Source organism: Macaca mulatta, chromosome 7 (assembly GCF_049350105.2).
Source record: "Macaca mulatta isolate MMU2019108-1 chromosome 7, T2T-MMU8v2.0, whole genome shotgun sequence".
Lineage (NCBI taxonomy): Eukaryota > Metazoa > Chordata > Mammalia > Primates > Cercopithecidae > Macaca > Macaca mulatta.
The window spans coordinates 72,907,525-72,919,552 of record NC_133412.1 but is presented as its reverse complement, the minus strand read 5'-3'; the positions used below and the strand labels follow the sequence as shown (position 1 = coordinate 72,919,552).

At 38.8% G+C, this 12,028-nt stretch overlaps 1 protein-coding gene across 9 annotated transcripts in view; it reads left to right on the top strand.

Moving 5' to 3' along the window:
* Window positions 1-12,028, top strand: part of ADAMTSL3 (ADAMTS like 3) — a 411,249-nt gene that overhangs the window by 153,297 nt on the left and 245,924 nt on the right. For all 9 annotated transcript variants that reach the window (XR_013395882.1, XR_013395881.1, XR_013395880.1 and 6 more), the window contains exon 5: window positions 3,443-3,488. Coding sequence is in view for 6 of the 9 variants with exons in the window: in XM_015142900.3 (XP_014998386.3) it covers window positions 3,443-3,488 (46 nt within the window). In the remaining 3 variants the exon portion in view is untranslated. The remainder of the gene's footprint in view (window positions 1-3,442; window positions 3,489-12,028) is intronic.

The window sequence follows — 12,028 nt, the reverse complement described above, 5'->3', positions numbered from 1 at the left end:
TTAAGACACAGCCAACCCATTGTGATAATCTGGGAAGATGTTCTGAACCACAAATCACGAAAGCACATCTACCTAAATATGATTTAACTACAAGTTAGGTAATGCTTTTGGAGGCAGCTATAATGCTGTTCTTTTCACTCCAAAATGTCCTTCTCCCAAAGCCTTCTAAATCTAATTAGGGATTATACCACCTCAAAAACACAAGATGAGAGGAGACAATGGGTACAAGTTGCAGTTGGAACAGAAAGTTTAAGGTGAAGGTAGTATGAAATGGAAATGGAGGAGGGAGAGTTTGAGAAAAACTGCAAAGGAAAAAGTGTGGAAGTTAATATTAAAAGTTCACCGGACACAGTAAAATAGAAAATAACCACTACAGAAAATTAAAACCAGTAGTGTGGAGGAATATCTATAGAAGATTTCTTATAAGCACAAGAAAAGGTCAATGAAATGAGATATATATATATATGAGGAAATCATAGATGGATTAATGAAGAAATAATAGATGCAGAGAGAGGGAGCTCCAACCTCACAATTATAGGCATTTATGGAACAAGAGCAGTAATCAAAATCATAATCTGAGAATAATCAGCAGCATTGTAAATAAAGACCTTGAGTATTCCATTCAAAAAGGCTCACCATTTTCAGTAAAGACTGATGAAACACACGACTGGATACATCCTGATTATAACTTAACTTTTATATCAAATACTAACACAACAAAACAAGAGTACTATAACCTTTCAGGCAGAAACATAAAACACACAAGCAAAGGAATAATCATATTTCTCCTCTGCAAGTCTAAATGTCAAGGGTCAATGAAGTGTGTTTACAGCTTTGAGAAAAAAGGATCATGTAAGAAGTAATACCATATCATGCAGCATTGCCTTTCTTGTATGAAAGGCAAAGATTTAATCATATGCCAGCCATACATCCAACTAATTAAATAATATTTAGCCAGCCAAGAGTTAAAAACTCATACATGAAAAAATTCATATTATGAAAGGACTGGGATTTGTTTTAAAATACTTCTAAATATGTATTGTATGTATGGACAAAAATGAAAACCTAAAGATGTTTACCAAATAAATTTTATATTATATAAAAAAGAATGGACTCAGAAATCCCACTTCTAGGTATTTACCCGAGAAATGAAAAGCTTTGTTAGCATAAAACCTCCATGTGAATGTTTATAGCATTTTTTCATACTTACCCAAAACTAAAAACAACTCAAATATTACCTGGTGAGTGAATAAACAGTTGTACATTTGTGCAATAGAATACCACTCAGCAATTAAAAAAGTGCAAACTAGATACCTGCAACCACAAGAATGATTTTCAAATATATTATGCTAAAAAGAGCCAGTCTCAAAAAGCTACATATGGTGCGATTCCATTTATATAACATTTTGGAAAAGACAAATTATAGGGACAAAACCAACCAGTGGTTGCCAGGAGCTGAGGGTGGGGGAAGAGGCTGACTATACAGGGGCAACCTGAGGGCATTTTTGGGGTGATGGAACTGTTCCAAATATTCCTTGTGGTAGTAGTTACACAATTGTATGGGTTTGTCAAAACTCTTAAAATTGTATACATACCAAATAGAATTTTAATATATGTCAGTTTTTAAGTAGGGAAAAAGAGAAGCAATGTAATCACAAAAGGTAATATTGGCATAGCAATGTGAACATACTTAAACACTGAACCACACACTTAAAAGTGGTTAGGATGGTAAGTTTTATGTTATGTGTATTTTGTCACAATTTTAAAAGTTTTAAATTTACAGCTACAAAAATAATGTTTGTATAATGGACTGTGATGTAATCATTAAAATAATTTTTCCAAAGAATTATCAATGAAATGAGAAAATGCTTATAATATTAGATTAAAACAAATACTAGGATGAATTAACAGTATGATTTTCAGTCCTGTAAATGGCAGAAACAATGGAGGGTTAAATGACAAAAGAATAAAGTTCTTGGTGATAGGATTTTGAGTGACTACCTCTATACTTCCTGGCACATTACTGGTTTCCACTTATTTCTTTTGTAATCAAGAAAAATGGAAGCATCAGAAGGTATATGCAGTGAGTTTAACATTGCTGACTCTATCAATCATTTCATATAGGCTCATATTTAAATCATAGTGGCAAAAAAATGACCTCCTATCCACTTTAAAATTATTTTGTTCCCATAGAAATAAATATTTTAGTAACAATTGAAATAGTATCTATTGACTTTTAATTCAAAATGATTATTTAAGCCTGTGTTTAGCTTTCCTGGCTCCACATTTGCCATTGAATTCACCAGGAAAACATAAAGGGAAAAAATATGTAACTCCATTGAAAAATTGGGAAAAGTGCCATGAATAGATTAGATATCTTTAAGGAGTTTATGTAAAATATAGACGGACAAGCACTGGACTAAGGGAAGTACCTGTTGGATGGAATTCCAGTCTCCCAAAGGAAAACTGCCTGGAAAGTGAGTGGCGGGGTCCCAGAGCTAGTGGCTGTGGGGGAAGATAGGTTATGTGGTGGTCATCCCTGGAAAATTCTCAGACTTACCAGTATTAGCATCCCAAGAATGCTGTTCCAACATGACTTTGTATAATCCCATTTGGTAAGGTCAATGATTGAAATAAAGTAGGCTGGGTACAGTAGCTCACACCTGTAATCCCCCCACTTTGAGAGGCTGGGGCGGGTGGATCACTTGAGGCCAGGAGTTCGAAACCAGCCTAGCCAACATGGTGTAACCCCGTCTCTACTAAAAATACAAAAATTAGCCAGGTATGGGGGTGTGCACATGCAATCCCAGCTACTCTGGAGGCTGAGGCTGGAGAATTGCTTGAACCTGGGAGACGGAGGTTGCAGTGAGCTGAGATCAAGCCATTGCACTTCAGCCTGGGAGACAGAATAAGACTCTGTCTCAAAAAAAAAAAAAAAAAAAAAAAAAGAAGCATTACTTCAAGCAAATTTCTAACAGACACTGTTGTACTAATTAAAGGAAGACAGTGAGTGCCCTGCTAACTTGAGTTGCTTCAGTAAGGGAAGAGAAATGTCCTAGTGGAAACATGCTACACAAATGCTTCTGCATGTAGCTTTTCCCTTTTCATTATAGAAAAGAATACACATATTCACACATGAGACACACACATATTGTACATTAATTGTAATGGTTATACGGGCCGTTGGGTAAGAATTGCATGTGAGTACTACTATTACCTAAAGAATTCATTCTTTATTTAATGTGACACTTCCACAAGACTTCTTGGCCCCCAATCCTTGAAAATTAGTTTCTTAGAATTAAACTTTGAATCTTTGGGGTAATGTGCACTAGTGAAAGTTTTACAGGGAACCAATGCCTTGTATTTGATTTTTTTTTTTTTTTAAATGCTGCCTCTTCTATGAAATCATGATTTCTTCTTTCTTCTTTCTTTTTTCCTTTAGGAATTGTGAAGGGCAGAACATTCGGTACAGGACATGCAGCAATCATGTAAGTCCTAAAATAAAAATATTTTATCCAATACAATATGTTCTTGTTTTAAGTTACAATGTTCCAATGTGTACTCTAAAACGAATGGTCTCTTAATACCCTTTGTGGAAAATTTAAGTATTTCTTTAATTGACAACAGATTATGTATATCAAATATCTTCCATTTATACTACCTTTTTAGGCCATATCACATTCATGATCTAATTTGTTAAGTATTTAATAATTTCTGAAGTCATAGAAACAATACATAATATCTGCTTTTATGTTCATTATCTTACCTGACCTTCGCACTGTCTCTAGGCAGGCAAGGTCCGGTTATTTCTCTTTTGCAAGTGAGAGGACTGAGGCTGAGCAAGGTAAAATTATTTTTTGAAGGTCACATAGGAAGAGTAGACTTACTTGAACTAGTCTGTTGCTATTTCTACCTCAGTGTCAAGGAATACTGTAGGTGACTCATCAGCAAATCACACAGAAATATACAAAACCCTACTCTTATTTTACATCAGTCAACACTAAAAATAAAAATTCAAATATCTTACTTTAGAAATTTGAAAATAAGGCTCATGCCTGTAATCCTAGCACTTTGGGAGGCCAAGGCAGGCAGATCACTTTAGGTTAAAAGTTCGAGACCAACCTGGCCAATATGGTGAAACCCCGTCTCTACTAAAAATACAAACTTAGCTGGGCTTGGTGGTGCGTGCTTGTAATCCTAGCTACTTGGGAGGCTGAGGCAGGAGAATTGCTTGAACCTGGGAGGTGGAGGTTGCAGTGAGCCGAGATCACACCACTGCACTCCAGCCTGGGCAACAGAGTGAGACTCTGTCTCAAAAAAAAAAAAAATTGAAAATAAACAATAAACACCAGAAAGAATCCATTCTATTTTCCATTCAAAGCATTTCCTGGTTATCAGTAAGAGGCTAACTAGAGGTACTTGGCACTTACCTCCTCATACACAAAAAGACCAAAACAACAAATAAACAACTACAATTAGACTAGAGTATCTGAGGGAGAGCACTGCAGTATAGCAAGGGAATGGCAGAATCCCTGTGGCAAACAGTAACTCAGGATGGCAGCATAAAGAGGAGGGTGAAGTACTCTGCCTCTACTACTCCATCTCCTCTGTCAGGTAAGCAGGGAGCCCCCAGCAGCCCTGTTACCAGTACAGATACAGGTAGTCCTTGCTACAGGTGAATGTGGCAGTCCTCACAGGCCCTTGGGGGAGCTGTCTGGAGTTCCCACAGCGGCATTGTTTCACAGTAGGAGCTCACATTGTACACTGCCCACCTCCCATGACCCAGGCTGTTATGGCACAGTGACACCTTGAAACTGGAGCCACTGCTAGAGTGTGCTCTACTCTGGGGAACAGTAACCACTGATCTTTCCATCCCTGAGACTCCACTGTCATTCTTACATGCTCACACAGATGACTGTGGCACCACAACCCCAGCTGTGTAGAACCTAGGCCCAGTGAAATGGTGATGACCCTTGCATCCAAGTCCACATGACACCCTTCCCTGCAAGGAACAGGTGATCCTGCACAGTTGTGCATGTACCTCCAGCTTAAGAACCAGCCTGGTGGCCCTTTCTGTGGCAAAGCTGCACCACTACTGCCCTAAACTCCTGCAGTCTAGGCCATTGAGGCACTCAGAGATATTACTACATGGATTATACCTGATGAAGCTGTATGGAGACCCAACTACTGTGTCCACCCAGAACCAATGTGAATTCACACTACTGAACTGACACCATAGGACACATCTGTAGGAAAAAGTCTTTCCTTATAAAAGCTACTCTGTAAAATTGGAAGCAGAAACGGATTCAGCAGATGCACAGATATCAAAGTAGATGCACAAGGCTAGGTGTGGTGGCTCATGCCTGTAATCCCAGCACATTGGGAGGCTGTGGCGGGCAGATAACTTGAAGTCAGGAGTTTAAGACCAGCCTATCCAACATGGTGAAACCCTATCTCTACAAAAAATACAAAAATCAGCTGGATGTGGTGGCACACACTTGTAATCCCAGCTACTTGGGAGGTGAGGCAGGAGAATCTCTTGAACCTGAGAAGCAGAGGTTTCAGTGAGCTAAGATCACACCACTGCTCTCCAGCCTGGGTGACAGAGCCAGATTCCATCTCAAACAAACAAGCAAAAAACAAAACAAAGTAGATACACAAGAAACTTGAGAAAGCAAAGAAACATGACACCTTCAAATGAATGTTATTCTCCAGTAGTAAACCCCAAAGAAAAGGAAACTTACAAAATGTCTTAAAAAGAAATCAAAGTAGTGATTTTAGGGAAACTTGCAAGATACAGAAGAATACAGATAAAAAATGTAATGAAATCATTTGAATTTACAATAGCTACATTTATAATAGCTACAAAAAGTAATATACTCAGGAGTAAATTTAACCAAGAAGGTAAAAAATCTGTACATTAAAAATTATAAAACATTAATGGCCAGGCATGGTGGCTCACGTCTGTAATCCCAGCACTTTGAGAGGCTGAGGTGGGTGGATCACGAGGTCAGGAATTCGAGACCAGCCTGGCCAACATAGTGAAACTCTGTCTCTACTAAAAATACAAAAAAATTAGCTGGGCGTGGTGGCAGGCACCTGTAATCCCAGCTACTTGGGAAGCTGAGGCAGGAGAGTCACTTGAACCCAAGAGGTGGGGGTTGCAGTGAGTTGAGATTGCGCCATTGCACTCCAGCCTGGGTGACAGTGCGAGACTCCATCTCAATATATAAATAAATAAACTACACAAAACATTAATGAAAGAAATTAAAGAGGATGCAAAAAGAGGTGTTCATGGATTGGAAAAATTCACATTGTTAAAATGTCCTTACTATCCAAAGTGATACACAGATTTAATACAATCCCTGTTAAAATTCCGCGCGGTGGCTCACGCCTGTAATCCCAGCACTTTGGGAGGCCGAGGCGGGCGGATCACGAGGTCAGGAGATCGAGACCATCCTGGCTAACACGGTGAAACCCTGTCTCTACTAAAAAAAAATACAAAAAATTAGCCGGGTGTGGTGGTGGGCACCTGTAGTCCCAGCTACTCGGGAGGCTGAGGCGGGAGAATGGCGTGAACCCAGGAGGCGGAGCTTGCAGTGAGCCGAGACTGCGCCACTGCACTCCAGCCTGGGTGACAGAGCGAGACTCCATCTCCAAAAAAAAAAAAAAAAACCAAAAAAAACACAAAAAAAATTCCAGTGACATTCTTCACAGAAAAAACAAAATCCTAAAACTTGTATAGAATCACAAAAAGACTCTGAACACCCAAAGCAATCTTGATTAAAAACAAACAAACACAAAAATCAAAACTGGAGGCATACCACTACCTCACATGAGAAAGTGATAGTAACTAAAACAGCATGGCATTGGTGTAAAAATACACACAGATCAATGGCACAGAATAGAGAGTCCAGAAATAATTCCACATATCTACAGCCAACTGATTTTCAATAAGGGTGCCAAGAATACACACTGGGGAAAGGACAGTGTCTTCAATAAATGGTGTGGGTAAAATTGGATATCTATATGCAGAAGAATAAAACTGGACCCCTATCTCTCACCATGTACAAAATCCAACTAAAAATGAAGTGAAGATGTACATGTAAGACTTGAAAATATGAAACTGATAGACAAAAACAGAGGAAATGCTTCATGACATTGGACTAGGTAAGGATTTTTAAAATATGATCTCAAAAGCACAGACAAAAACAAAAATAGACAAATGGGATTATATTAAACTAAAAAGCTCATGTACATCAAAGGACACAATCAAGAGTAAAGAGACAACCTATAGAATGGGGGAAAATATTTGCAAACTAGACAGCTGGACAAGGAAAGAATATCTAGAATATATAAGGAATTCAAACAACTCAGTAGCAAAAAAACCCAGAACAAATAATTTGATTTAAAAATGGCAAAAGGCCTTAATGAACATTTCTCAATAGAAGACATAAATACCAACCCAGGTGTATGGAAAAATGCTTAACATCACTAATCATCAGAGAAATACAAATCAAAACCACTATATCACCTCATTCCACTTAAAATGATTATTATCACAAAGACAAAAGACACAAGTGTTTCCAAGGATGTGGAGAAAAGGGAACCCTTATATGCTATTAGTGGGGATGTAAATTAGTTCATCATTTGTGGAAAATAGTATGGAGTTCCTCAAAATATTAAAAATAGAACTACCATATGATCCAGAATCCTATTACTGGGTATATATTCAGAGGAAATGAAATCAGTATATCACAGAGACATACTCACTCACATGTTTATTCTAGCACTATTCAATGGAATCAACTTAAGTGTCCAACAATGAATGAATGGAGAAAGCAAATGTGGTATATATACACAATGAAATACTATGCAGCCATAAAAACAAGGAGATGTTGTCATTTGTGACATGGATGAATCTAGGGGATATTATGTTAAGTGAAATAATCCAGGCAGAGAAAGACAAATACCACATAATCTCATTCATATGTGGAATCCAAAAAAAAAAACCTTGATATCATGAAAGTAGGCAATAGAACAGTGGTTACCAGAGACTGGGGAGGGCCGGGGGCAGGTAGAGATTGGGAGAGGTTGGTCAAGAAAGTTACAGCTAGGAAGGAAGGATGATTTTTGGTGTCCTATTGCACAGTAGAGTAACTATAGTAAACAGTAAGACATTGTATATCTCAATTTAGCCAGAAGAGAGGATCTTCAGTGTTCCTACCACAAAGAAATGATAAATTTTTGAGGTGGTAAACATGCTAATTACCCTAATTTGTTCATTATATAATGTATACATGTATTGAAATATCAAGTTGTACCCCATAAATATGTGCAATTTGTGGAGCCCTAAGGAGTTGAAAGAAAACTGAAAAATGAGCTTAGCTGGCAGAAACAGAAGTAGGGGGTAGAGAGGAACAAATGTTCTGAGAAATAGGGTCAACTGCAAATGGCTCACTAGCACCCAAGCATCCTGTTACAAGCATCCCAATCAAAGCCCACCTGCACCTAGCATCCTGTCTGCAAATATTAAGCCCAAGTAACACGACCTAAAAAACTCCCCTCCAGTCCCTGCCTCTTTGCAGACAGCAGACAGCCTTCCCTCTGCTGTATTGCCCATTGCTCGCTGGCAGTGTATCTCCCCTTTTCTTTAAATAAATCTGCCTTTCCAGACTTACTACTGTCTTGGTAAATTCTTTTACTGACTATGTGTTGGCCCCAGGCAGTCACTAACCATGACATTTTATATGTTTATTAAAAATTTTAAAAACATTTCCCTCATTGGTGGTATGGACCCAAATAAAAATGACAGGAATTAAAAGGAAATTCTGAGAATCTGAAGATCTCATTTAAATGAGATTGATTGATTTATTTTTAGCCACTTTTCTCAATTGGCTGTAACTAATTTATTTTAAAAGATCAATTACTGGGGCTTTGTCTCTCTTTCTTCTTTCTCTGTCCCAAGTCAGTGTGAGATATCGGTCCTGGCTAAGGGTTTCTAATCTATGGATCAAGCTTTTCTTGGTGGGTAGGCCCCCAAGTTCTGTGGGAGTAGAAAGCTGGCAGTCTTTAGCAACACCTTTTGACTGAGAGCTCAAGCCGTATTTGCAGTCCGTTTCTATCAACGATCAAGCTGACATTTCTATCTGTATCTCTCCACTGGTTCCGAACTTGAATGGGAAAAAATGGATGCTTATTTACTGGGGCACTCAAACTCAAATATCACTTAGCCAGAAGTAACCAGATTTTTATCAAATGAGTCCTCGGAGGGATTTTGGAGCACTACACAAATGGCTTCACATCTCTGGTGATTTGAATTGAATCACGCTTGATGTTGAGTGACACACCTGCTTGTGAATGCTGAATTAACTGAACTGGAAGTCCAGGTGGGGCATGTAGGAGGGAGAGATAGAGATCTGAACACAAAGGCAAGCATGTCAGTGCCAACGTAGTCTAGCCTTCCTTTTAAACAGGCATGTGGGTGCATTAGCAACCTCAGAGTTTTATCCATGAGGCTTTTAGATCTACCACCTTTTTCATGGGTGCATTAGTTGTTTTTATTGCTGCAGTAACATATTACTATAAACATAGTGGCTTAAAACAAGACAAATGTAGTACCTTATGGTTCTGACAGCCAGAAGTCTGACACAGGTCTTACTGGGCTAAAATTAACATATAGGCAGGGCTATATCATTCTGGAGGCCTAGGGAAAAATTAATTTCCTTTTTTTCCCAGCTTCTAGAGGCTACCCATATTCCTTGGCTTGTGATTCCTTCTTCAGTCTTCAAAGCCAGCAACATTACGTCTGTTTGAACATTTCTCCTTTTCTTTTTTTTTCTTTTTCTTTTTCTTTTTTTTCTTTTTTTTTTTTTGAGACTGAGTCTTGCTCTGTCGCCCAGGCTGGAGTGCGGTGGCACGATCTCGGCTCACTGCAACCTCTGCCTCCTAGGTTCAAGCGATTCTCCTGCCTCAGCCTCCTGAGTAGCTGGGATTACAGATGCTAACTACCATGCCCAGCTAGTTTTTGTATTTTTAGTAGAGACAGGGTTTCACCATGTCGGCCAGGCTGGTCTCGAATTCCTGACCTCAAGTGATCCACCTGCTTCGGCCTCCCAAAGTGCTGGAATTATAGGCATGAGCCACCGCACCCGGCCCGAACATTTTTTCTGCAGTCATGTCTTCCTGTGACCACAGTTGGGCATTGTTGTCCCACCTGGATAATCCTAGATAATTTCTTTGTCTCAAGGTCTCTAACTTTAGTTATATGTGCAAAGATCCTTTTGCCATGTAAGGTAACACAGTGACAGGTTCCAGGGGTTAGGTCATGGATATCTTGTGGGTGGGCCAAGGTGCTGCCCACAAGATATTTTGCCCACCACTTTATTTCTGCCTTCATTTCATTATGTACCCAGTAGTCATTCAGGAGCAGGTTGTTCAGTTTCCATGTAGTTGAGCGGTTTTGATTGAGTTTCTTAGTCCTGAGTTCTAGTTTGATTGCACTGTGGTCTGAGAGACAGTTTGTTATAATTTCTGTCCTTGTACATTTGCTGAGGAGTGCTTTACTTCCAATTACGTGGTCAATTTTGGAGTAAGTACGATGTGGTGCTGAGAAGAATGTATATTCTGTTGATTTGGGGTGGAGAGTTCTATAGATGTCTATTAGGTCTGCTTGCTGCAGAGATGAGTTCAATTCCTGGATATCCTTGTTAACTTTCTGTCTCGTTGATCTGTCTAATGTTGACAGTGGAGTGTTGAAGTCTCCCATTATTATTGTATGGGAGTCTAAGTCTCTTTGTAAGTGTCTAAGGACTTGCTTTATGAATCTGGGTGCTCCTGTATTGGGTGCATATATATTTAGGATAGTTAGCTCTTCCTGTTGAATTGATCCCTTTACCATTATGTAATGGCCTTCTTTGTCTCTTTTGATCTTTGATGGTTTAAAGTCTGTTTTATCAGAGACTAGTATTGCAACCCCCGCTTTTTTTTGTTCTCCATTTGCTTGGTAAATCTTCCTCCATCCCTTTATTTTGAGCCTATGTATGTCTCTGCGTGTGAGATGGGTCTCCTGAATACAGCAGACTGATGGGTCTTGACTCTTTATCCAGTTTGCCAGTCTGTGTCTTTTAATTGGAGCATTTAGTCCATTTACATTTAAGGTTAAGATTGTTATGTGTGAACTTGATCCTGCCATTATGATATTAACTGGTTATTTTGCTCGTTAGTTGATGCAGTTTCTTCCTAGCCTCGATGGTCTTTACATTTTGGCATGTTTTTGCAATGGCTGGTACCGGTTGTTCCTTTCCATGTTGAGTGCTTCCTTCAGGGTCTCTTGTAAAGCAGGCCTATTGGTGACAAAATCTCTAAGCATTTGCTTATCTGAAAAGGATTTTATTTCTCCTTCACTTATGAAACTTAGTTTGGCTGGATATGAAATTCTGGGTTTAAAATAAGATACAACATACCAGAATCTCTGGGACACATTTAAAGCAGTGTGTAGAGGGAAATTTATAGCACTAAATGCCCACAAGAGAAAGCAGGAAAGATCTAAAATTGACACTCTAACATTGCAATTAAAAGAACTAGAGAAGCAAGAGCAAACACATTCGAAAGCTAGCAGAAGGCAAGAAATAACTAAGATCAGAGGAGAACTGAAGGAGATAGACACACAAAAAAACCTCCAAAAAATCAATGAATCCAGGAGTTGGTTTTTTGAAAAGATCAACAAAATTGACAGACCACTAGCAAGACTAATAAAGAAGAAAAGAGAGAAGAATCAAATCGACGCAATTAAAAATGATAAAGGGGATATCACCACCGACCCCACAGAAATACAAACTATCATCAGAGAATACTATAAACACCTCTACGCAAATAAACTGGAAAATCTAGAAGAAATGGATAATTTCCTGGACACTTACACTCTTCCAAGACTAAACCAAGAAGAAGTTGAATCCCTGAATAGACCAATAGCAGGCTCTGAAATTGAGGCAATAATTAATAGCCTACCAACCAAAAAAAGTCCAGG